The following is a 26,400-nucleotide window of genomic DNA, read 5'->3' on the forward strand; positions in this document are numbered from 1 at the left end:
TTTTGAGAGAGAGAGAGAGCGCGAGCAAGCACAAGAGGGGGAGGGGCAGAGAGACTGAGGGAGAGAGAGAATCCCAGGGTGGGGCTCAAACTCCTGAACCTGAGTTCGATCATGACCTGAGCCAAAATCAAGAGTCGGACACCCAACTCTTGGGTGTCCTGAGTGACCCAGGCACCCCTGTATGACTTCACTTCTTTAAATCTGTTAATGTTTGTTTTATGACCCACTATATGGTCTATTTTGGTGAATGGTCCCATCAGTGGGTTGTTTTTTTGTTTTTTTGCGGGGGTTTTTTGGTGTTTTAAAAGGTTATATATGTGGCTGTTGTTAAGTGACATGATCAATAAATATCAGTTATATCCTGCTGCTTTAATGGTATTCAGTTTTTTTTCTGTCATCACTGCTTTTCATTTTAGTAGTTCAACCAATTATTGAGAGAGAGAGAAGGGTATTGAAGTTACCCATTATAATTGTAAATTTTTCAAATGTTTCATTCACATCTATCAGTTTTTGGTGCTTCTATTTTGAAGCTCTGTGATTTGGTACATACACATTTAGTACAGATTGTTATGTATTCTTGGTGAATTGATCCCTTTATCATTATATAATGTTTCTGTTTGCCCCTGGTAATTGTCTTTGCTTTGAAGTCTATTTTACCAGATTTAATATCTGATATTAATCAGCTTTCTTTTAATTAGCACTTATATAGCATATCTGTGCTCATTGTTTTACTTTTAATCTACTTATTATATTTCAAATGAGTTTTTTTATAAATAGCATATAGTTGGGTCTTTGTTTTATATCCACCTCTTTTTTTATTGGTGTATTTTTTGTCATTTACCTTTAATGTAATTATTGGTGTTAAGATTTAAGATTTCTAGTTTATTATGTCTTTACTGTTTGTAAACACTGTTTTCCATTCCTGTTTTTTCCCCTTTCCTGTCTTCCTCTGAATTTCTTAAATGTTTTTAGTTTTCAATTTTAATTTATATGTAGTGGGGCTATTTGTAACAGCTTTATTGAAATTTGCCATACATCCATACCATACAATTCACCAATTTAAAGTACAATTCAGTGAGTTTGTATATTCAGAGTTGTACAAATGTCACCATGATTAATTTTAGAACAACTTTATTACTCCCCAAAGAAACCCTGTATACCCTTTAGCTATGACCCCTCAAATGCCTGCCTTATTTATTCCTCAGCTCAAGCAAGCACTGCCTATAGAATTCTTGTTTGACAGCTCATCTCCACCCTTACCCCCAACACTTGAAAAATGTTCTGTCAATAGTTTCTCATGAGAAATACATTGTGACTTGAATAGTTTTTCCCTTATAATATGTTCTTCTCTCTGGCTGCTGTCATGATTTTTTTCTTCTTTAGTTTTCAAGTTTTGATTATGATTGACTCAGCATGGATTTCTTGGGGTTTATTCTGTTTGAGTTTTGCTCAGCTTTTTAAATCTGTAGGTCTGTGTCTTTCATCAAATTTGGGCTATTTCCAGCCATTACTCCTTCAAGTATGTTTTTAGCCCTTCATTCTTTTTCCTCTCTTTCTGGAACTCTGGTGATATGAATGGTAGGTACTTTGTTATTGTCCCATGGAGCCCTGACATTCACTGATTATTTTTGTTTCTGTCTTTTCTGTCATTTCTTCAGATTGCATAATATTTACTGGTCTGTCATCAAGTTCAGTGATTCTTTCCTCTGTCATCTCCATTCAGTGAGGTTTTTAGTTATTTTATTTGGTTATTTACTTGTTTATTAAACTGTTTATTATTCCGAAATTTTCATTTGGTTCATCTTTATATTCTGTCTTTCTTTGCTGTGACTTTGTATTTTTCCATTTGTTTCAAGAATGTTCATAATTGCTTGTTGGAGCATTTTTATCATAGTTACTTTAAAATCCTTGTCCGATAATTCTAGTATCTATATCATCACAGTATTTGTGCCTATTGATTGTCTCTTTTTGTTTAATGTTTTTCTGGCTCTTGGTTTATCTAATAATTTTGGATTATATCCTGGACATTTTGTGTATTTTGTTATGAGACTCTGGATCATATTTAATAATCTCCTGTTTTAATAGACTGACAGTCTGTTTTGGTTTAGAATGAACTTTCTGTTCCAAAATTGTGGACTATGGTTCAAATGTCATGTTGGTTTCCATAGCTCTTACAGGGATCTTCTGGTCTGCCCTACGTGTGTGCTACCCAAGCTAATTTAGAACCTCGACAGTATTCTACCCAGAGTTCACTTCTCAAAACTTTGGCTACTTTGATTCTGGTTAGTTTGACACATGGACTGCCCAGAGTTGTTTATGACTTCATGCACCAATTTAAAAAATTGCTTTCTCCAGCCTCTTCCTCTCCATAATCCTCCCCACTGATCTAGTTGGAAAGGGCTAAGATACTACGTCATTGCTATCCTTTTCTTAATGCAGGGCATGATGGTTTATAGGGCTCCTCTCCACAGTCTCTGCCATGCCTAGTAGGGGGGGAAAAGAGGTACAGTTTCTTTCACTGTATGTGCTTTGAGTAGAGCAAGTATAATCAACAGGGTTGAGTCTCCCAGGGCTACCCTATTCCCAATCCTGGAGAGAGCAGGCTTCCTGGGGAATTTTGTATCTACCCATTGGTGTTTCTGGTTGTGGGTTACTTTAGCACCCAGGCTGTCTTTAGAAGGAAAAAAAAAAAAAGGAAAGAAAGAAAGAAAGGGAAAGGAATACAGGGAACTCACCATTAGGTTGTTCCCTGAGTCCCACAGTCCCTAGTTTGTCTCCTTTTCTCAATCTTTCATGTATTTTGCCTGGGTTTTTAGTTGTCATTAGAGGAAGGATCAGGGTAGTATGCACTTGCTCCATATTGTAATGGGAAGCCAACCATGATTCAGTTTTGTATCCCTTGTAAAAGCATACCACAACGTGTAGTGTATGGTCTACACAAAAGAAAGGAGTGAGAGGGGAAAATAAGTAGCTCCGTATCTCACAATGGTAATTCAGCATAACATGGTAGTTAAGAATATGGTCTTTATTTTTTTAATATTTATTTTTTTATTTCTGAAAGAGAGAGAGAGAGAAAGAGAGAGTGAGCACAAGCAGGGGAGGGGCAGAGAGAAAGGGAGACACAGAATCCAAAGAAGGCTCCAGGCTCCGTCAGCACAGAGCCCGACGCAGGGCTTGAACCCACAAACTGTGAGATCATGACCTGAGCAAAAGTTGGATGCTTAACTGACTGAGTTATTCAGAAGCCCCAAGAATATGGCCTTCAGAATCAATTATCAGTTTGAGTTTTAGCTCTACCTACTTTCAGTATAATATAAACTGGTTCCTTAACTTCTCAGAGTCTCAGTTTCCTATAATATGGGGGTAGTGATATCTGTCTCATCGGGTAAGTAAAAATGGCATATATTTCATGCTTTTAACACAAAGCTTGATAATAAAGTTGGCAAATGTATTCCTAGTTATACTAGTAATAACAACAACAATCACCAAAGACCACTGTTTTCTTATACTCATAGGAAACTCTGCCCTTAAGGACAAAGAAGATCAATTTGGGAGGACACCACTCATGTACTGTGTGTTGGCTGACAGACTGGATTGTGCAGATGCTCTCCTGAAGGCAGGAGCAGATGTTAATAAAACTGACCACAGCCAGAGAACGGCCCTCCATCTTGCAGCTCAAAAGGTGAGAAGTTAAATTCCTTTGAAGTGTAAACCTTTTGTGAGATATTTGTACGTTGATTAATGGGACTATGGAATAGACAGATGGTAAAGAAATCACAAGTATGTGACTCTTAGTTCCATTTGTTCTCTCTGGAAGCAGTCTACACTGCAGAGAATAAAGCACAGATAATCATGAGTGGCCCTATTCACTTATCCGCATTCCTTAAGCAATGGAATTCATTTTATGATCTAAGATTAAGTCAGGGAAAAGGAATAAAAATTGTATGTATACTATGACAGACCACATTACAAATCGATTTATGCATGGGGAAAAAGCAAAAAGCAAAGACCAAAAAGAAAAACACTAAGAGGGTGCCTTGGTGGCTCAGTCAGTTAAGCGACCAACTTCAGCTCAAGTTATGATCTCGCAGTTTGTGAGTTCGAGCCCCATGATGGGCTCTGTGCTGACAGCTCAGAGCCTGGAGCCTGTTTTGGATTCTGTGGCTCCCTCTCTCTCTGCCTCTCTCCTGCTCGCGCTCTGTCTCTCTCAAAAATAAATAAACATTAAAATATTTTTTAAAAAACACTAAGATATTAACAGTGGTTGAGTTTTAACATTGGTAATATGTGTGAATTTTGGTACTTTTTACTGTTTAAAAATTTCCCCCTCACAACTATTAATTATCTTTTACAACAAAAAGTTGCAGTCTCTCTTAAAGTATGGGCATTAAGCATAAAAGAAATTTATTTTCTAAATGTATTTCACCTTTTTAAAAATCTAAAACTGTATTGCCAGTATAAATAATTTCAGGTTTGTTAAAGACATTGTCAAGAGCTGAGATTTTTGAGATTAAACATATCAAAAAATTTAAATGGGAAGCTTATAAATTTATTTAAAGACTTCTTTATCTGAAAATGATTTTTCCCTCTGTAAAATTATGGTGTATAAGATATATTTCCAGTGCCTGATATTTTTCTTTTTGTTATTTTAGACATATATTTTTGGAATAAAAAGCAATAAAAATTAGCTAGATCCAGCAGAAACTATTAGAGTTATTTCCCATTAAAAAATGTGAACCAGATATAGCTGATTAATTGAGGGGTTAGAAAAATACCTTTTTCATTAGTTGACTACATAAAAAGAGACTGACATTAAGAGATACTACTGAATATGCTAGTTATATGCTGTGATCAGTTAGGTCTGTCAGGTTATTCCCAAAGTTATTGCTCTTGAATTTGCTTTTCATTATAGTAATTTTTTAAAAAATCTCCCTCATTTTCAATTTCTGTTTTAACTACTGTTCAGGTATTTGTAACCTTTCACCTAGGCTTGTCAGCTGTAAAAATTATTCACTCAGGAGAGGTGACTCCATTTAACTTGTTATCATAAAAAAGTAAACATTTCAGATTGGAAATAGCCCTAGTATTAAGAATTTGATACACTTTAGATTTTTCATTGTGGTTCATGTAGATTTAAAAACCCAACTTCAAAAATGTAGGTAGCTTCACATCAAGTGGGTCATGTGAAAAAACTGGGGGTTTGAGTCAATGAGCCTACAGCCATGTCATCTTTGTAGAGGTGTAGCATGACAAAAAGGCTGAGAAATTGGGTTAGTTATAAGTCTTCACAAGGTACAGTGCATTGTTTTCTTTTGCTTTTTGTTTCTCCTTTATTTTTTCTTTGTTTGTTTATTTTGACAGAGGGAGGGAAAGAGCGAGCACGGGGGAGAGGCAGGGGGACAGGAAGAGAGAATCTTAAGCAGGCTCCATGCCTAGTGCGGAGCCAGAGGTGGGGCTCAATTTCACAACTGTGAGATCGTGACATGAGCTGAAATCAAGAGTCGGATGCCAAACTGAGCCAGCCAGGCACCCCACTCCTTTATTTTTTAAATTGTGACTTTCTACAGCATCAAAGAATAAGTAGAACTATATTTACATGTCACAATTTACATAGCTGATTTCAGAAATAGCCAGTTTCGTGGTCTTTTGACTATCTGATAATTATACATTTCCTCCTTTTCCCCCTTTCTCTGTGTTGCGGTTTGTTTTTGCATATTTGTCAAAAGCGGAAATGTATCTTTAGGCTATACTAACACTAGTAGAATTTCCAGAACAAGAGTGGTCATAATTCTTTAATATTCTGCTCTGTCCAGATCAAAACTGGGTTTTGTGTTTGATTTTGTGCTTTATGCAAAAGCACCATTATTTTTCAAAATCAGAGCTAGTATAGATCAGGCAGGAATAAGAATGTGAAGGATCTAGAAATAATTTTCAAAGAATAGTTGGAGATGACATGACCCAGGTCACACCTGGGACACCCTGCCTCTGAGCAGATACAAACACAAATTTTCTTTAGAGCAAACATCTTCACCCCAAACTAGGATTCTCCCATATTGCATAGACCAAACAAGATCTCACAGTGAAAGATCACCAAACATTTGAGGAAGGAATCTACCACGAATGAGAGTCAAAAGAAATGATAAACAGATTTATTCCCTCAGAAACCGATATTGTTATCATTAGAAACACCATGTAAAATAACCATTGATGGAATGGTTAAAGATAGAAGAAATCAGAAAAATGAACAATCAGTAAGAGACTCTCATGACTAGGCATCAGTTCTTGCCATGACCACTTATTTTAGAATAACCTATCCACCAAAAACATTTATAAAAACTGAACAAAATATATGTACATAGTTTGAAGGCATTGTGAGCAGTCAGCATAAGCAGGATCTAAGAAATTACAATCATTCGGAGAAGAGAATCATGGGAAATGAACACCACATTTATCTCCTTCAAGGCATCTTCCAAAGTAGGACACAAAAGAATACAACCCTAGCAGGAAGTGATTATCTTATGAGGCTGAGAAACCACAGGTAGAGTCTGGAGTTAGCAGTTGCTAGAAGGTGAAAGGGCAAAATCCTGGAGAGGAGGGAACCGCAGAGAAAGAACTTGAAAATCTGGGTACAGATTTTTTGCTAATTGTTAGCAGATTCCTAATCTGTGCTTGTGCTGGGCGAGGCTCAAAGAAACCCAGCAGTAAACAGCAGCTGGGAGACCAAAGAGCTAAGCAGAGATTGTTTTAAAACTGTCCTATGTTTTCTTTCCTGTGTAAGTCTTTAGTACATAACAAGTTGATTTTTGTATAGGGATCTATTCTCATTTTAAAACATATGAATAACTAATTGTCCCAGGATGACCTAGCTCATTAATTTTTAGCCAATTAGTGTCTGCTGTGTTCCAGTGCCAGGCTTTTATACTGTGTACCTCCAATCCTTTTTTTGTTTTGTTTTTAATTATGGTTTTTAAATAAAGAGTCCTAGGGCACCTGGGTGGCTCAGTCAGTTGAACATCCAACTCTTGATTTTGGCTCAGGTCATGATCTCATGGTTCACAGGAGCAAGCCCCACATCAGGCTCTGCACTGACAGCATGAAGCCCACTTGGGATTCTCTGTCTCCCTCTCTCTCTCTCTCTCTCTCTGCTCTTCCCCTGCTCACGTCCTCTCTCTCCCTCTCTCAAAAATTAAATAAATAAATAAATAAATAAATAAATAAAGGGTCCTGAATACGAGGGAGCTACTTAGAAAATTTAAAAATGAAAGTTACACCATAATAGTACTTTAGGGAGACAAATACGACAACTAAAGCTCTTTTGGAAGAGGAAGAGAGAGGAGGTACATAGAAAGTTATTACAGTTCAGGCCAATAGAGAGGAGGAGTTTGGTCTAAGAGATATATTGTGGAGGTAGAACTGTTCATCCATTCCATAGTTGCCAAATGTCTACTATGTAGTCATGATTATGCACCTAGAGAGAATATAAAAAAATGAATCACATATGTCTTGGTGAAAAAGTACTCTCCATACTGATACCTATTAAACTTCATTTGTCTTTGTTTAATCACCCTCTCTGATCTATCAGATATCAAATATTCTTCTCAAGGCTTGTCTATCCCATTCGGTTCTGTTATCTGTGAACTCAGAAGTGTGCTATTTGCATAATCATCAGTATTCATGTATATGTGCATGAATGCATTCATTCAAAATATATTCAAACTGTTACTGTGTAACAGGTGCTGTGCTAAGGCTTTGGAATACAAAGATGAAAGACATGATTCCTGCTCATAAGTTGTCTACAAAGATCGTTAATAAAGATACCAAGTGATAATTAAAGCTGGCCTTAGATATAAAGCCTTAGATATAGATATAAAGGTATCTACCTTTTATATCTAAGCATTTTATAAAGTATCAACAGCCATACCATGTAAATAGTCATTTATTACTACTGACCTGAAGATCAACCATTCTCATATGTTATTTACTATCTTTTTGCTTTTTTTGTGATAGTGACCTAATTATGTATCTTTCATTAGGTTGATTAGTAGGAAAAACTCTTGTTCCCATAGCATGTTGTTCATGTCTCCATTAGAGCCCCATTATCTTGTACTGTAATAATTGCTCACTTGTCTCTTTCCCACTGGACTGGATCTCCAGGCAAGAACTTTGTTTTCTTTATTTTTGAATCCCCTAGAACCTAACACAGTGTCTGACCTGTCTTGGCCGAATGAATGAATATACTTTGGATTACTTATATAGAAAGTCATTATTAATACAAATGCCAGACATTTTGTTTATTAGAAACATTTATCCGGTTTCAGAACACATATGTGGGAAAAACTTATTGAACCGTGCTGATTGGCTTACTTACTTTGACACATACTCACTTCTCTGGAAACAAATTGCTGTTTGTCCAAGCAGCTAAGAAAATGGTACCCACAAGAATAAAATTAATCTCAATATACTGAACATCTGTACCTAATTTATTTTTCATTTGTACCCTCAGTTTAATCCAAGAAGGCAATCAGTCATACCTTTTCTGGGTTTCTCACAAAAGATACCTAATTGTTAGAAATGTTTTCCTCCAGGGAATCTGCTATTTCTCTCACTTCCACAGATACATTTGTTTGTTAATAAGGATAAAAAAAGTCTTGGCAATCTTATTAAATGTTAATAGTTATGCATTTTTAATCTTCCAGGAGGTTATTAGTTTTGTTTCGAGAAGATTAAGACTACCCACTGAAAAATATATCATGTTAAACACAAAAACTAAAGAAGCTTCACACTGTGGTTGTGTTGTGTACGTATATGTGTGTTTTTTTAATTCACCACATAATTCTCAATTCATCCTTGAAAACTGAATATTAATTTTCTGTTTTCAAGATAGGCTGTTTCCAGGTTAATGACTTAAAATAATTAAAGGAGAAGAGTAGAATACCTCTGAAACTTTTCAGGAAAACTTAATACCAAGTAACAATATTAAGATATTAGATTCCCTTACTTTATACACACTCATTTAATACACAAACACACCAAACAGTCCATCTCCCAGTCTCCCGGAACTCCGTATCCCTGTGTGTGCGTGTACATACACATACATATACATACTTCTGCTTAACTCCATGCCTACCACCGATCGTCATAAATTTCACTTACCTATTTCCACCCAACTAATGCTGTTAGTTCCTGTCTTAGCACAATTCCTGCCATTTAAAAAATATTCAGTTAATGTTTGTTTAATGAATTTATGAATGAAGGAATGAATCGATAAATTCGAACACCAGATAAATTTATTATGAATGGTATGGTCTTCAAAACTGTTGAAATTTAAACTGGTTGTTATGTTTATTCCTTTTCATTGTCCACCCCAGCCCCATATAATTTTGTTAGTGGTATTTTACAAGACTCTGTGAGCTTAACTTCCCATCAAATATCACTCTGGTATGCCTCAATTTCTTCATCTATAAAATGGGATAATATACTTCTCCCTGTCTGCTTTATAGGAATGATGTGTTCTTAGATAGAAAGCATTTTGGTTGGTAGAGAAATATACTAAGACTGTAGGTTATCAATATTATCGCTATTGGTCATACTGCAATATAAGTATAAACTTCATAGTACTCTTTAGGAATCAGTAGATGTCAGAGATAAAAAGGTCCTTCAGTATCTTCTAGTCCCAATCTGTTATTGGACGAAGAAATCGGGTCAATTCTCCTTTCAATTCTCTTTTTTAACAAATTACTCATCATTCTCTTTGCCTTTGCATATACCCAAATGTTTTTTGTCTTATTTTTAAGCTACTTTTTAAAAGTTTTTATTTAAATTACAGTATAGTTGACATACAGTGTAATACTAGTTTCAGGTGTACAATATAGTGATTCAACACTTCCATACATCACCTGGTGCTCATCACAAGTGCACTCCTTAATCCCCATACCTATTTCACCCATCCCCCCACCCACCTCCCTCTGGTAACCATCAGTTATATATTATGACTGTAACCATCATATATTATGGCTGAGTAATATTCCATTATATATTTTTTTCTTTTTTTTTCGTGATATCTTCTTTATCCATTCATCAGTCAGTGGATATTTGGGCTGTTTCCATAGTTTGACTGTTATAGATAATGCTGTTATAAACGTCAAGGTGCCAACAGACTCATGAAAAGATGCTCAACATCACTCATCATCAGGGAAATGCAAATCAAAATTACAGTGAGTTATCACCTCACACCTGTCAAAATAGCTAAAATTGACAACACAAGAAAAACAGATGTTGGCAAGGATGTGGAGAAAGGAGAACCCTCTTCTACTGTTGGTGGGAATGCAAACTGGTACAGCCACTCTGGAGAACAGTGTGGAGGTTCTTCAAAAAGTTAGAACTACCCTATGACCCAGCAATTGCACTACTAGGTATTTACCCAAAGAATAAAAAAATACTAATTCAAAGGGATACATGTACCCCAATGTGTAAATTAATTATTTAAAAAAATTTTTAATGTATTTTACTTTTGAGAGAAGGAGGGGGAGGGGAGGGGCAGAGAGAATGAGAGAGGGAGACACAGAATCTGAAGCAGGCTCCAAGCTCTGCACTGTCAGCACAGAGTCCTGATGCAGGCCTTGAACTCACGAACCACAAGATCGTGACCTGAGCCGAAGTCGGACGGTTAACTGACTGAGCCACCCAGGTGCCCCAAATTAATTATTTTAAACTTACAGATAAGAATAGAGAATCATATAAAAATACTCAGGTAGCCTAATACCCAGAAGAGATAAAACTGAATATTTTTTGTTTTTGCTCCAGATTTTCTTTAATGAAATAAAACATTATAGATTCACTTGAGGTTTTCTGTTTATCCACCCAAATCCCATTCCCCTCTTTTCATGTCTCCTCGGTCTATCTTAATTTTGGTGGTTTCAATCCCCATGCATATTTTTCTACCTTTTCTTTATAGGGATATACCCATAATCAATATTATTTCACATGTTTAAAATCTTTATGTAAGTGGTATTATATGATATGTGTCATTCCCCAACTTGCTATTTTAACATTTATGCTAATGATTTTGAGGTATATGTTGAAACACGTAGCTCTGTTCGCAAAAGATTATATGCAGATTCTGAAAGACACGTGAAAAGGTGTCCAACATCATTACTAATTAGATAAGCGCAAATTAGAGCCACTGTGAGATACTACACAATCATTGAATGTCTAAAATGAAACAGTCTGATAATACCAGTTGGTGGAGAGGATATGGAACAGGTGGAACTCACAAACATTTTTAGTGAGAATGCAAATTGATTAATCTACCCTAGAAAATGGTTTGATAAACCTGAACACACACACACACACACACACACACACACACACAAAATCACCGCAATTCACGTTCCAATCCCAGTAATACCGAAGAGAAATAAGCGCCTCATTCTACGAGAAGGCATGTATGAGAATGTATGTGACAGCTTTATATACAATAGCAAACATTCTTAGTAGTACAAACCTCCCAAATGCCTAGCAACAGATGAATGGGTAAATAAACTGACGTATTCCTACAATGGAGTACTACACAACAAAAATAATGAACTACTGATACATTGCACCATGTGAATAAATTTCACAGATATCATGTTGAGTGAAAGAAGTCATGTATTTTTATGAATTTTAAGAACAGGCAATACTTTATGGTGATTCAAATCAGATTCATGGTTACCCAGGATATAGATATGGACTGAAAAGGGGCATAAAGGAAGCTTCCAGGGATACTGGAAATGATCTATATCTTGATCTGTGTGTTCATTACATAAAAAGTTCTCAGTCTGTATACTTAAGATTTATCTACTTTATTGTTTATATGTTCTGCCTCGATTTAAAAATTATTTTTGAAAATGGAAAGATGTCCAGAACTTGATGAGTGTTATTTACAGCATGTATTATTTATAGCATATATTATGTGGGATAAAGAAGAATGGAATCAAGAATAGTTCCTGATATAAACTTTGAAGCACTCTGGCCACATTTCCCCAGCCTTAGCTTCAGAAGCTCTGTGAAAGCCCTGTATCTAGACTCTAACCCAGTGGTTCTCAAATTTGAACATGTATCGAAATGACCTGGATGCTTCTCTGTAGTTGTATTCACTCATTAGCTCATCTTAACATAATTTACTAAGTGCCCACCCTACCACACATTATGTAGTCAGTAGATACCTGAAGAGTAAGCAAATGAGGTTTTGGCCATTGGGATGCTTCTGGAAGAAGGCACCAAAAGACATCTGTGATGCCCGCATTACTTAGGAATGTAGTAAGTCTGAGTGTATGAAGCCCTTATATTCTGGAATCCTAATGATCTCTCAAGATCTCTGGGCTGAGATGAGTGATGTTAGACAACTCTCGTAGTTTACCCCATTTGACTTCACCCCTAGCTAGGCGGCCTTTTCCGGGCAGGCAGAAAGTCCCAGTCTGAAGAATCTTTGCTTCAGTATATTCCAACTTCTGAGGTTTCCAAACACACTTCAAGCTCATCTTCCTCGGAGTATTTAGACACTATCTCTGAACCTGCCTTCTGGTGTTCCAGTTTAGAAACTGATTTTAGATATTTAGGATCATACACTCAAGAGCATTCCAACCAAATTCAGAGTTGGTCTGCTTTTAAACAAATCTGAGAACTGAAATTAAAACCTATCTGTCCTTTAATACTTTGACTATCCTTAATGTACGTCTCCTTGCATGGATGATATTTGTAGTCATAAGGAACAGCACATCAACAAATCTTGATTGAAATCACTACTTTGAATTTTTCTAACATAATTCTAATGAGAAAAAAAATTCATTTAGTTTTATGGTGGCTTTATAGCAGTCAGAATAGTTAAATATTATCTATTTTTCTTTTTTTTAAGGTTTTTAAAAATTTATTTTGAGAGAGAAAGCATGCACGCAAACAGGGACGGGCAGAGAAAGAATTCCGAGCAGGCTCCACACTCAGCACAGAGCCCGATGCAGGTCTTAAACTCATAAACCACGAGATCATGACCTGAGCCAATATCAAGAGTCAGACGCTCAACTGACTGAGCCACCCAGGCACCCCTCTATTTTTCTATATAAGTAAACTGAGGTATAGTTTGATTGAATTCTTCTAGTTCACTCTGATACTTGTAGAGTCAGGAATTACTTTGTTTTTCTGATTCCCAGCTTCGTGTTCCTGATAATGTTCCATGGGAAGAGAACTTACGTACTTTTCTGAAGCTTACTTTCTCAGACTTCTGGTTCTTCTGACCTAGAGTCATTTCCAAATCTAGTTTCCCAGTCAAACCCCCAAAGAAGTGCCTAAGGTTTTCCCTCTCATGGGCCAGATTCAGAATTTAACCCAGAACTTCCACTTTTCAGTGCAGCATTTTCCCTCAATGTTATGACACCCCTCAAACACAGCAGGGCAGCCTTGCAGATTGTATTTTAAATCTATGTGGCTTGCCGAATTTTGTTTTGAACATGTTCCTGTCTCCTACAACCATGGTCATTTTCTAATCATCTTTATCTCTTCACTGACCCCCAGTTTTACTAAGTCATGAAAATGCAAGCATCTGCTTTCTATGAATAGATTAGAGATCCCCACAAGCCTAGATTCCCATGGAAACCAATCAAAAACTAAAAGGAAAAGAAAGAGTATATATTGAATTTCCCTGAGACCTACAGCTTGTTTTTCATTAGACTCATGCTGATTTCTTTTAAACTCTGGGCACAGGGCCAGTGAATATTTTTACAGCTGATAAAAAGGAACTTCAGATCCATTTACTTTCATTTAAACTTTTAAAAATTAATTTTCTATATAACATCAATTCCAAAGAAAATTTGAGCATTAATTTGATAATTGCCTCCTTATGCCATAGGATTATATTTGCTCATATAATTTTCTCTTTTTGTTTTTTTCCTTCTTATATTGTACTGTTCAGAAGAGAATGAGAGGGAATCAGGGGGTCTGTTATTCCTACAGTATGAATATTGTCAGCCCCTGGGCACAGCATTTTCCCTATAACCAATTATAGGGCTCTTTATACCTCATTTGACTGTTAAGCTTTTACAAAGTCCAAATAATCACTTACTAATATGATAACAGATATATAACCAAAATGCCAAAGTAAGGGGGATCAGGAAAGCCAAGGAGGAGATGACTGGGGAGAGTAGGGTGTAAATCTAAGTAAGGTAATCAAAATAGTTATCATTAACGTGGTGACATTTGAAACCAGACTTGAAGGAGGTGAGGAAGTTAGCCATGTGAATGGCTGAGGGAACTTTCTTTTGTTCCTGGCAGAAGGAACAAAGCCTTAAAACAGGAATATGCCTGGGATGTTTAAGGAATACCATGGGGGCTAGCATGATTGTAATGAGTGAGCTAGGTGGGAAAGCAGTAGGTAATGAGGACATGGAGAAATGGTAGCCAGATCTTACAGGGCCTTTGGGCCATTGTCAGGAATATGTTTTTACTCTGGATGAGATGAGGAGGCATTGGAGGATTTTGGGGAAAGGAGTGACCTGATCTGACTTATATATTAATGAAATAATCATCCTGGCCCAAATAATTTTCTGCAGACTTACTATTATCCATTCCTTTAGTCCTTCTTCATATATGCTCTCAAGTCTCCTTCCCATCCTGATCCCTTTTACCATATATGCACACAGGTGCCTAAATCCCCCTGAAAATAAGACACCTAGAATAGAATACAATGCCAGTCTGATGAGCACAGAGTATGCCATGATTTTCATCATTGACATTTTAACAACCAAATGCAGTCGATGTCTCAAAATCTCTAACTTTGCTTTATGCTTACTATTGCATAAACTAATCCTGTGGTTTTTGGACCCAAATGTAGCATTTTATTGTATCCATATTTAATCATTCCTTGGAACTTCCCAGACTTATTTAGGTAGAGTTTACCATTCCTTTCTCTGTTCCTCCAGTACCTTGTATACTCACCCACTGTTATGTCACCTATCCCACCGAAAGATATTTATTTGTTTACACATTTTATTTCCTCACCAACAATGCACATCTTCATATCAGCAAGAGTGTGATAGTCATATTTTTTATTACCAGTGCCTCGTACTTAATAAATACTCAGTTAATGGCTGGTGAATTGAATTGGGTTCATCATACAACTTGTTGAGGTCCTCTTGATTCTTGAGTCTGTCATTCAGTATAGTTGCCATTTCTGCTCCAAATGAGTCACCAGAAGTCTCATCCTAATCTTTGATATCAAAATAGATCCTGTGTGCGGAAAAGCTTAATCACTGAAACACTACTACTAAAATTAACTTCAGTGTAAAGGCTTGTTGTATTCTTTCTTTCTACTTGTCTAAATTGTGTCATCTGTGGTAATTAGGCTTCTTGAAAAATTTTATTTACTCTATCAGAGTCTACTTGTTCACCATTCCAATTCTGATGAATAATTCACTCATTCATTTGTTCAACAAATACAGTTTGAGTGTTTAATCTGTATCGTGTTGCATTATATATCTTGAAATATTTAAATTCAACTTGTGTCTAAATATTTAAAGTCTTTCAGATTCTGAATCATCATAAAGTTAACATTTCACCAATAAAACTCATTTTTAAGAAATTTATTGAGTATACTCCATTTATCTCAAACAATTTTAGATTTTAGAAGACATTGTATTTTGTAAAATTTCTTTTTCAAACCCTTTCAATCTCTGTCATTTATCAGACTGATTCTTTGCAAAGCATTTGTTAGGAATTGGAGGAAAATTCAGACTATACTTTGAAGTACTGACTGTAAATTTCTAACTCTGTATGTAACTGGTCATTTTCAATGTTGTGCAGATTGTAAACTAATACAATCTGTGGGAGTTTGTGTGTGTACATGTATATGTGCACAGAGGTGCATGCTTTACATTGTTATTTCATTGAATGGTAATGTGTATATGTATTACAAAATTAAATATACCATGAAGATTTACAGTGCATAATCTAAGAGCAGGGCAAAGCTTCTATCTGTAAATCAAAACACAGAAGTGATAGGAAAGGGTGAATAAATATGGCCACATAGAAATAAGAAAGACTTTTCTCTCCCAGAAAATATCGTAAGCAAAGAAAAAGGAGAAAGACAAACCGGGAAACAATATTTGCAAGTTATGTCACTAACAGAGGGTTAATATCCCTCACATATACAATGGGGAAAAAAGACCAATGATTCTATAAAAAATGAGCAAGAGATATGTATAGATAGTTCACAAGAAAAAGAGTTTGAGTAGCCCTTACATATGTGAAAAGATGCTCAACGTTGTTCATCCTAAGGGAAACGCAAGTTAAAATTATAATGAGGTGTTTTTCATGTGTCAGGTTGGCAAAAGTGGAAAAGTTTGACAGAGTACTCTGATGAAAGCTGTTCCTGGAGGGAACAAAACAGTACAACCTCTGTGAAGGGAAAGGTAACAATATCCAGCAAAAGTAACTAGAGTATGCACTTACCTTTGACCCAACATTTCCACTTCTAGAAAAATACACCGGTAAAAATAAGAAGTGATGTCTGCACAAGGCTATTTAATTGCAGCGTTATTTGTAATAGAGAACGCATGAAGGGAAAAAAGAGGAGGACCACACAATGTAATGCTATGCAGCTGTAAAGAGTAATGAAAAATATTTCTATATAATATATTTTGTAATTTTATTTATTTATTTTGGGAGAGAGAGCGAGTGGGGGAAGGGTAGAGAGGCGGGGAGAGAAAGAGAATCCCAAGCAGGCTCCACACTGTCAGCACAGAGTCTGACGTGGGGTTCGATCTCACAAACTGTGAGATCATGACCTGAGCTGAAATCAAAGAGTCAGGCATTTAACCAAGTGAGCCACCCAGGTGCCCCTCTATATAATATTTTAAAACAACCTCCTGGAGTGAAAAGCATGGAATTTTATGTACGGTCCATCAGAAGTGGAACTTACAATGCAGGTGACAGTGGACAAGCTACACTTGGAGTGCCTGGGGCTGAGAACATCCCTACGATGGGCAGAAAATGAAAGAAAGCCCAGCCAGAAATCATGGGCGGTATCCCAGCCACTGGAGCTAAAGGCAACCTGGAGTACAAAACACGCTGAGCTGTGGGGATGAGGGAAGGAGGTAATCTGTCAGTGAGACCTCAGCCACAAAGTTGAAAGAGCAGGTAAGGAATGACAGGACACCATTCCATGGGAGAATCACAAAAGACAAGCTGGAAGAAATTTGGATACTAGGTGGGTTTTTAAGTTAGCACTGAAAGAACAGAATTAGGGCCTCAGTGCCTAAGACCATTATACTGTTGAGTGGAGAGATGAATGGATGGATGGATGGATGGATGGATGGATGGATAAATAGGCATCAATTTGCTAGACATTAAGGTACAAGATTGAGACTAGATTATAGGAGCAAGGCAGAAAACTGAGTTACACTGTCTGGATCACAACATGAAGGCATCCAGGTCGACTTAACCCTCACTGATCTCCGTAACAAGCTAGACTTAAATCTTTCCTTAATTAGGGTCAAGGTAAGTCCCAAGCTGGGGGAAGGATAGCATGCAGACCACAGTATCTGGAAGCAGAAAAATTGGATACCCTTATCTTGTTTACCTTCTGAATAGCAAGAAAAACCTTCCTAGAAGCTCTGTGGCAGACTTTCCTTCCATCTCTTGGACTCCCAGACCTAATCCACTCTCTTGGCAAAAATGAAACCACCATGATTGTTCAGATCAGTCAAAGCCACTGGATTTGGTGACAGCCCAGCCTTCCCTGAAGGACATAATCACTTAAAGGAAGATCAACAAAAATCAGGGTTCTGTTAGCCCAGAAGTAGATGGCCATAGATGTTAGGTAGGCACTCTGTAGTGTTGGCCACTGTGTCCTTTGGACACTTACAGAGCTTGGTAACTACTATCTAAATCAATGACCATAGGCCACCTCCTGTGGCACTGCCCTGCAGCTCGAGCCTACAAAAAAGTCAGATATACCAACTCTGTTGACAGAGTCAATACTGTTGTCAACACTGTTGACAGTGGTTGACAGGACAGCCTAACACTTAACCTACCTGCGTGTTCTTTCTATTTTTTAGCAAATACGGACATCTCCTTCCAAATGCCTTTAAATAAGGGAATGGTCAAATCACTTGGTTTTGTCAATCACAAATGTGGGATGTTACCCCACCCTTCACCCTTCAAACTTAATTGAGAAGTATAGTTGTAAAGAGCACTGGTCTGAAAATCAAAAAATTCATTTAGTCAACAGATACTTATTTATGGAGTACCTACAAATCCTAAGGCACTGTCCTATGTTTGGGATATAACAATGACAAAATGAGACAAAAATCCCTGCCTTCACAGAGCTTACATTTTGGTAGAAAACAAACCAACAAATGAAAAAGATTATAAAATATATATAGTATTATGTCAGATGAGGATACACGCTGTGGAAAAAATAAAGCAGGTGAAAGAGATGGGGAGCCGAGGGGTTGCACATTATAGAGTGATCCTGATAAGTCTCACTTAAAGAAGTAAAACTGAGCTAACATTTAACATTTGACCTAAAGGCAATGAGAGAACAAAGCTTGCAGGGTGACAGAATGCCAAGTGCAAAGACTCTGAGACGGGAGCATGCATGGTATTTACAAGGAACAGTCAGCAGGAAGGCCCCTGTAACTCTGGGGTGAGGATGAGATCAGAGATCGTGTAGGGCATACAGGATTTTGAACGATTCAGCTTTTACTGTGCACAAGAGGACAAGGTTGTTGAAGGGTTTAAGCACAGAAAATATGATCTGGTTTATATTTCGAAAGGCTCATTTTAACTGCCGTGCTGAGAGACTGTCAAAAGGGTGAGGGCAGAAGGAGGAAGACTAATTAGGAAGCTGAGAGACACTGTTGGGTTGGACCAGAGTGGTGGTGGTGGTGGTGGTGGTGGTGGTAAGATGGGGTCCAATTTTAAAGGTATTTTGAATTTCCTGTTGGATTAGAGTTATGAAAAGAAGAGAAGCCAATGAATCTGACACTAGATTTTTTTAAAGCTCATATCTTTTTAAACATTTTATTAGGGAGAACTTCTCTCCTTCCCATGTTGAAGGAAATCCCAGATATTATACCATCACATCAATATTTATTTCTTAAAAAAAAAAAAATGACTCGTGGAACGCCTGGCTGGCTCAGTCGGTAGAGCATGCAACTTTTGATCTCTGGGTTGTGAGTTTGAGCCCCACAATGGATGCAGAGATTACTTAAAAATAAAACCTTTAGAAAGAAAGAAAAAGAAAAAGAAGATGGCTCCTTTAAAATATAGCAATTGTAACTTATTGTAAAAATTTACAAGAATTACTTAATATGACCTCATAAAATAGCCCATCGATGTTCAAATTATAAATTGCCTCCTTAATGTTTTTGTTTGGTTATTTACATTTGTTTGAATCAGGAATCAGGATCCAAATAAGGGCTATATATGACATTGGTTTATGTCTTTTAAGCCTTTATAAATCTATAGATTCCTCCCCCGTCTCTCTTTTTTTCTTGCAATTTTTTGTAATTGTGGCTTAACTTCTAAACCAATTTGCTGTCTCAGTCCAAACTAATGGTCTCAGTCTATAAATTACGTTGATTCTCTCTCTGAGTATAATTAACTTGTTTCTCTGTCTTCTGTAATTTCCTGTAAGTTAGTTATTGGATCTATAGACTTGATCTGATTCAGGTTCCTTTTTTTTTTTTTTTTTTTTTGGCTAAACTACTTCATTGGTTTGCTATATTTCTCATCAGAAGATACGTAACGTTCCATTGTCTCCTTTTTTTTTTTTTTAACGTTCAAAGTTATTGCCATCCAGGGCCTAAAGCCAGTTTGTTATTGTGAGTTGCAAAATAGTAATATTCGAATTCTGCCATCCCTTCTACAATTATTTGCTGGAATAATTGATTAAAGAGAAATTTCCACTTATCTACTATTTGATTACTCACAGATACAGAAAAAGAAAATTAATCCTTAATTCTTTCTTTACCAGTTTTCAAATTAAGGAGTTGGTTTCCTGTGTCCTCCCATGATGACCAATTAATATTTTCCTTTTTTCCTTATTGGTATCATTATGAACAAGGCATAGGATTTTTGCTATCACTTTATATTTACTGTATCCGTTCATTGACATTATTATCCCTAATTGATATTCAAATTACTCCATCTTTGGTTGTGAGAAGTCCTTCAAGTTGGTTCCTGGATCCTTTTGACATGATCCTATTATTTGATACCTTCCTTGCTCTCTGCTGTGACTAAATATTCCAGGTTCATTTCAGCATTTTTATTAAGTTTTTCAATTCCAGTATAGTTAACATACAGTGTTACATTAGTTTCATAACTTCTGTATTTTTTACTCCAGACCTGGCATCCACCTTTCCTCCAAGGACCCATGGTGCTTGATAGCAGGAAAAAGTATTTGGAGGCCACAGTCTGGAGTCTAGGGATGCTCACTTTTACAGGGTTGGTGATTGTTTCTAAGTCTTTACTGTGGTCACTGCTTGGAATCATTTTTTAATAAAAATGTCATTTTGTCACTTCCTATTCTAATTCAGGACTAAGATATTGTTGTTTTTAACTTAACCTCCTCTATCTTACATCTCTACTCCTTTTTCTCACCCAGCTGAGAATAATAGAATACCAGATCATCTAGATGAAGAAACCAAGACTCAAAGAGCTTGAGTAATTTTTCATTAAGTGTCATAAGAAGAAGGCAATACATAGATCTGTCTGATTCCAAAGTCTTTGCTTACACTGGTTTTTAAAATTTTGACTTGACACAGTTCCCTTGCTTCAAAGCATAGAATTTTACATTGAACTGCCAGGTGGAGAATTCAGTTTAACTAACACGTATCGGGCACCCATTTTTATTCAAAGTCCTGTTGTCTCGTGTGAGACTGATGTCCATCAGCAAGTCTTGTCAACTCTACATACTCATTTCTCAACACTCCCCTTTGCTACTACCCTGGTCATAACAACCAGCATCTTGGATTCATGTGGGAGCCTTGTTTGGATTATTGCAGTGGCCTCCAAACTGGCCTTCTGGCTTCTACTCTTGACCCCTGAAGTCTGTGCTCATGACATCAGCTAGCATGAGCCTTTTAAACTCGAGTCAAATCATGTCACTCTCCGCGCCACACCCTCTAAGGGTTGTTTTTTTCCTTTATCTCAGAGTAAAAGCCCAAGCACTTCTTATGCCTTATAAAGCCCCATATGTTTTAAATCTCCAGTTACCTATATGACCTTATCTTTAATCTTACCCTTGTTTTCCCAGTATAAGCCTGCTCTAGCCTCTGTGCTGTTCCTCTAAAAGGAAAAAGAATGGTCTTGCCTCAAGGTTATTTTGCATTTGCTTTTCCCTTTGCTAGGAATACTGTTCCATTAGCTATCTCTGTGTTGAACTCCCTCACTTTCCTCAGTTCTTACTTAAAAGTTATTGTCGCAGTGAAGCCTTCCCTGGCTCTCCTGATAGTCCCTCATTTCACACGTTTTATTCCCCCTACTCTACTTTCTTTTTTTCCTTAGCACTTAACACCATCCAAAATACTTTATGTTTTACTTGTTTGCCTTGCTTATTGTCTTTTACCCCACTACAATGTAAACTTCATAAAGTCAGGGATTTGGGGGTCCTTCCCCCCAATATTTCTCCCCATTGCTTAGAACAGTGCCTGGTGCACAGTTGGTGCTCAAAAAATATTCATTAAATTGACGTGCCTGGGTAGCTCAGTCAGTTGAGCATCTGACTCTTGATTTCAGCTCAGGTCATGATCCCAGGGTCATGGAATCAAGCCCCGCATCAGACTCCACACTAAGTGTGGAGTCTGCTTAAGATTCTGCCTCTCTCTCCCTCTGCCCCTCTCCCTCTCCCCTGCTCACGCTCTCTCTCTCTCTCAAATTAAAAAAAAAAAATTAATAAAAAATATATATATTCATTAAATTAATGAGTCTACTTCTGAAGTTACAGCTTTATTAAATCTCCCAGGTGGTCTAGCACTTCTCACATTCTGCATGTATTCTTGCCTAAAAACATGATGATATTCTAATATTAGATGTATTTTTAAGGAAGAATAGCTCTGCTTTGCTATCTCTCCTTTTCTCATGCAACTCTCCACCCCTACCCAATGACTCCTGCTTGTTCTTCATAGAATCCTTCCTCACTTGGGACTGTATTTTTCTTTTTCTTTTCTTTTTTTTCCCCCCTTCTGGTTAAATAGCCACAGACTGGCCATTTGAGCTGACTCTCGTTGGAAAGCGAGTCAGTGCAGGCTAGTGGAGAGCAGAGGCCTGAGCATTTGCATCTCCAGAATGTTTGTATTGACAAATGGCAGTCAGTTATTGACATTTATGTCCCTTGGTGATACTTCAATTGGCTTATCTTTGCTGGTCAAATGCCTTAATTGTTCTGGCCTTTAATTCAGTCAAAGTTGGAGCTAGAGCAGAGGGGAAAGAGAAGGAGCAAGTCTAACAGAACATCAAACTTGAGCTGGGAGGCTGCTGGCAACGATCAGCCTGTCATAATGTTATGATTTGTTCATTTTTATACCATTTATTAGCCTTTACTTGTTGTGCCATTTGGCCTCCAGGGCAGATAAAGTGCTGTCTAATTTGGTAGGTTTGCTTCTGTCAGAGCAGCCTCGACAGGGAAGGTGTTAGCTGCAGTGACAAATAATCAATAGCTGTCGTTGTCATGAGGAACGTGAGCAGTTGGGCCTTTCATCTGGAGGATTAGAGGTCTAATTGGATTGAGAATAGGGAGGGTGGGCTGTTGGGTAACCCTGTCAGCCTTGTGAAGCTGTCAAGTGTCGGCCTTATTCATGGTGAAGGGAATAAGGAACCGTGTGCTTTCAGAATTGAGGAGGAAGGCATGCGAGAGCCCTTTTATACAAAGGAACAGATCCTGAAGTCAACGCAGCTAACATATGCTCCCTTCTTTATTTAATTAGATACCCCTTTGGATAATAAATCTGTGTAACTCTAAATGGTATCTTCAAGCCTGGATGTGCAAAACACACACACGTATATACACACAGTGCAAATCCAGATTGGTTCCTTTTGTCTCTGGTTATGCTAGAAGGTAAACCACTTAAATGGAGATTAAAAATGAAACTGTAGGGGAGAAATGGCCTAAGTTGCCATCTCGTTGTCACAATTAACAAGTGGAAAGCATCTTTAATACTATTATTAGAAAAAAAATAGTGAGACATTAAATTAAAAGGATAGATGAATTAATAATGAAGTGTGGATATTTGATGATATTTTTCTCCCATACCCATTTAGAAATATGGTTCCTTATAAAACAAAATCTTTCATTTATTCCTGCTAACCTAAAGAATTATTATACATTGGCTAAGTTGTTTCTTCCAAGGAATGCCTTAATTTTTTTTCTTTAGCAAATTAGAGCAAGTAACAGAATTGGATTTAAATTATACCAGTGCTATCGTATCCAATGCAGTCTCAAAATCTCTTCCTCCATCCCCACACATACTTACGCTATTCTCTATGTACTCCTGTATATACTTATATTACAATGCGATCATTTGGAGTATGAATGGAGAAGATATTTGGAAAAACTCAACTGACTTATTCTCCAGTGTTCAGAGCTCTTAATACCACCTCTTCATGGCCAAGTATATGATTTTAAATTCCACTAAATTCTATGGAACAAAGTTAACAATTATAAATGCTAAATATGATGTTATAAGCAACATTCATGATTTCCCTTATATATCCGGTCTCTATGTACTAATTTACTTTACTTTAATTTAATTTAATTTAATGCATTGCTGTTATCCAAAAGCATATATAATTTTTGACATGCTGTTAAAATACTCTAGGTACAGGGGCACCTGGATGGCTCAGTTGGTTAAGGGTCTGGCTCTCAATTTCAGCTCAGGTCATGATCTCTTGGTTTGAGCCCCAAGTCAGGCCCTGTGCTGATGGTATGGAGCCTGCTTGGGATTCTCTCTCTCACTCTCTCTCTGCCCCTCCCCCACTCATGCTCACACACATGTGCATTCTCTCTTTCTCTCAAAAAAAAAAAACATACTTAAAAAAAAACGCATAAAAATATACCGGGCACAGAGAGCACTTATAAGCATCATCTATGTATAGCTAGGTAAGTATATTTTAATGAATACTTTGAATAAAGGTGAGTTGACAGTAATGTTCAGAGTGTGTGAATAAGCATTCCTAGGTTATGGATTATGCATTCAGCCCATCTCTATATCCATACGGTCTCCTTTCTATAGCCATTTAGAAAAACCCAGCCAACCAATTTGAAATGACTCAAAAAAGTACTCCAAAAGAACTGAATGGATGTACAAACTAGATACTGGATGGATGAGTCCAGTGACCTTGCGCCCTTCAAATTCTAAGATTCATTACCATTACAAATATTTCATTAAGTTCTCCCTATTTCACAGCTGGTTTGAAGATTCTATGATCTTACTCACTTTGTAGTCCACAGTGAAGATACACACAAGTCTCAGTACTGCAGACTAAACATTTGCATTGTGGTTATTTAAAGTACTTGTTTTGCTTGATCTAAACAAGAAAAATTTAAAGTTTCAAAACACCTATCCACGGTTGCAGAAATCTTCTCTCAGATTTCATGAAATTCTTCTAGAACTATATCTGTGAAATTATGACCACATTTTCTTAAGCAAAATTGTTCACAGGAAATGATAGAGACAAACTTGATATCCTGGGAAAAGAAGTTCAAAGTTTAAATAGCTGGATTTGCATTGAGGTCTTTGAATAGAACATACTGTCTATAACCTATAATCAAAATCTTTGCTCTTGTAACACTTTGTACAGTGTTTGTAATGCTTTGTAATGCCTCAGGGACCAAGGCAATCAGGTAACAGTTCTGAGAATACCGTTAGACTCTCTGTTATGGATCTTAGCACTTTTTATCTTATATTATGGCTATTCATGAACAAATCCGCTCCTGGTGTTCTGTGAGCTCCAAGAGTGCAGAGTCCCTTCAAATTTATTTTTGTATCCCCTTGTAATTCATTGCTAAGTACAAATATAAATAATAGGTGCTAAGTAAATATTTGTGTGTTTGGGGACATGAAACAGTGAATTCTTAGGCTGGTATTGTCAGAATTAGCTCTGAATTAATAACATTCTTGAATCAATCTATTCAGTTCTGCAGAGAAACACCACTCATTGTAGAAAACCTTTTATTCTAATTTTAGGATTTATTAGTGAACTATAGCATTTGACTAATGGTGAAAAAGGACAGAAGCTTGATACTGGTCCCACCTGCTTCGACAAGGAAAACTCCGAGAGAATATATGTTCCCCAGCTGGTTATAGGAGCTCAGTAGGAAGGAATGTTGAATTGTGTAAAAGATTATAGTTGGTCACTAATTAAGGACAGCTATTGGCAGCATGACATCCAAAATAGACAGTCAAGTGGTACTTATGAGGATGGTGGAGACTACCTAAATACTCCTTCCATCACCAGGATTAGTACAATGGTTCTTAACTATCTAGAGAGCTTTCTAAAAATAACAATGCCTTTTGGTAATGGCGAACTAGCTCATATTGGATCAACCTCCAACAAATGACATTTTCAACTCTGGGCAAAATATAAAAACAGCTATCTAGAGGAACTGAAGAGTAACCAACGGCAGGCAGAAATTAGGGAGTAATCACTTCTTAGAAGAAAAAAAAGAAAAGAAATGGCATTGGTTGAATTTCTGCTTTTATGGTAGAGTCTAGTCAGTTCTTCAAGGGGGAGGAAAATTGAAGAGAAATCTATACTCACTAGTTGAAAAGTCAGAGAACAGCATTTTGGCCAATGGCCAAAAGTCAAGAGAGATATTCCCAAATAGAAGGACCCACAGAAGGGAAGCCCCAAATTCTACATATAAATTGCCAAAATCTCTGCCTGATCCCTTACCCAAACGTACATACAGAAAACTTAAGGGAGCCAAGCTAAAGCTAAAATAACTCATCAAAGTTTTTAGGCAGAGATTTTAGCAGCTGCCTGCCTATGTGAGGGAAACAAATTTTGGAATCTGAGTTCGGCCAAATGAACTACCTTCTAAAACAAACAAACAAACAAACAAATTACTCTTCAGTGTAACATACAGAATCCAGACTCTTGTTTACAATGTCCAAAATATTATCCAAAATTATTGGACATGTGGACAAACAGGGAACTGTGATGCATACTCAAGAGAAAAGGAAATCTTGGAGAACAACTTCCAAGGTTATCCCGATGTTATAATTAGCAGACAAAAATTTTAAAGCAGTGATTTTAACTCTGCTCAATGATACAAAGAAAAACACGATTTAATGAATAAACCAATAGAAAGTCTCACAGAAAAATAGAAACTATAAAAAAAACTAAATGGAAATTCTAGAACTGAAA

The 26,400-nt window shown here is 36.9% G+C and overlaps 1 protein-coding gene across 3 annotated transcripts in view; it reads left to right on the forward strand.

The window, feature by feature from the left end:
* The window catches only part of INVS (inversin), a 158,181-nt gene that overhangs the window by 15,925 nt on the left and 115,856 nt on the right, over window positions 1-26,400 (forward strand). For all 3 annotated transcript variants that reach the window (XM_030294433.2, XM_030294435.2, XM_030294434.2), the window contains exon 3: window positions 3,516-3,682. In XM_030294433.2, the coding sequence (XP_030150293.1) occupies window positions 3,516-3,682 (167 nt within the window). The remainder of the gene's footprint in view (window positions 1-3,515; window positions 3,683-26,400) is intronic.

The sequence above is a fragment of the Lynx canadensis genome, chromosome D4 (assembly GCF_007474595.2).
Source record: "Lynx canadensis isolate LIC74 chromosome D4, mLynCan4.pri.v2, whole genome shotgun sequence".
NCBI classification, from domain to species: domain Eukaryota; kingdom Metazoa; phylum Chordata; class Mammalia; order Carnivora; family Felidae; genus Lynx; species Lynx canadensis.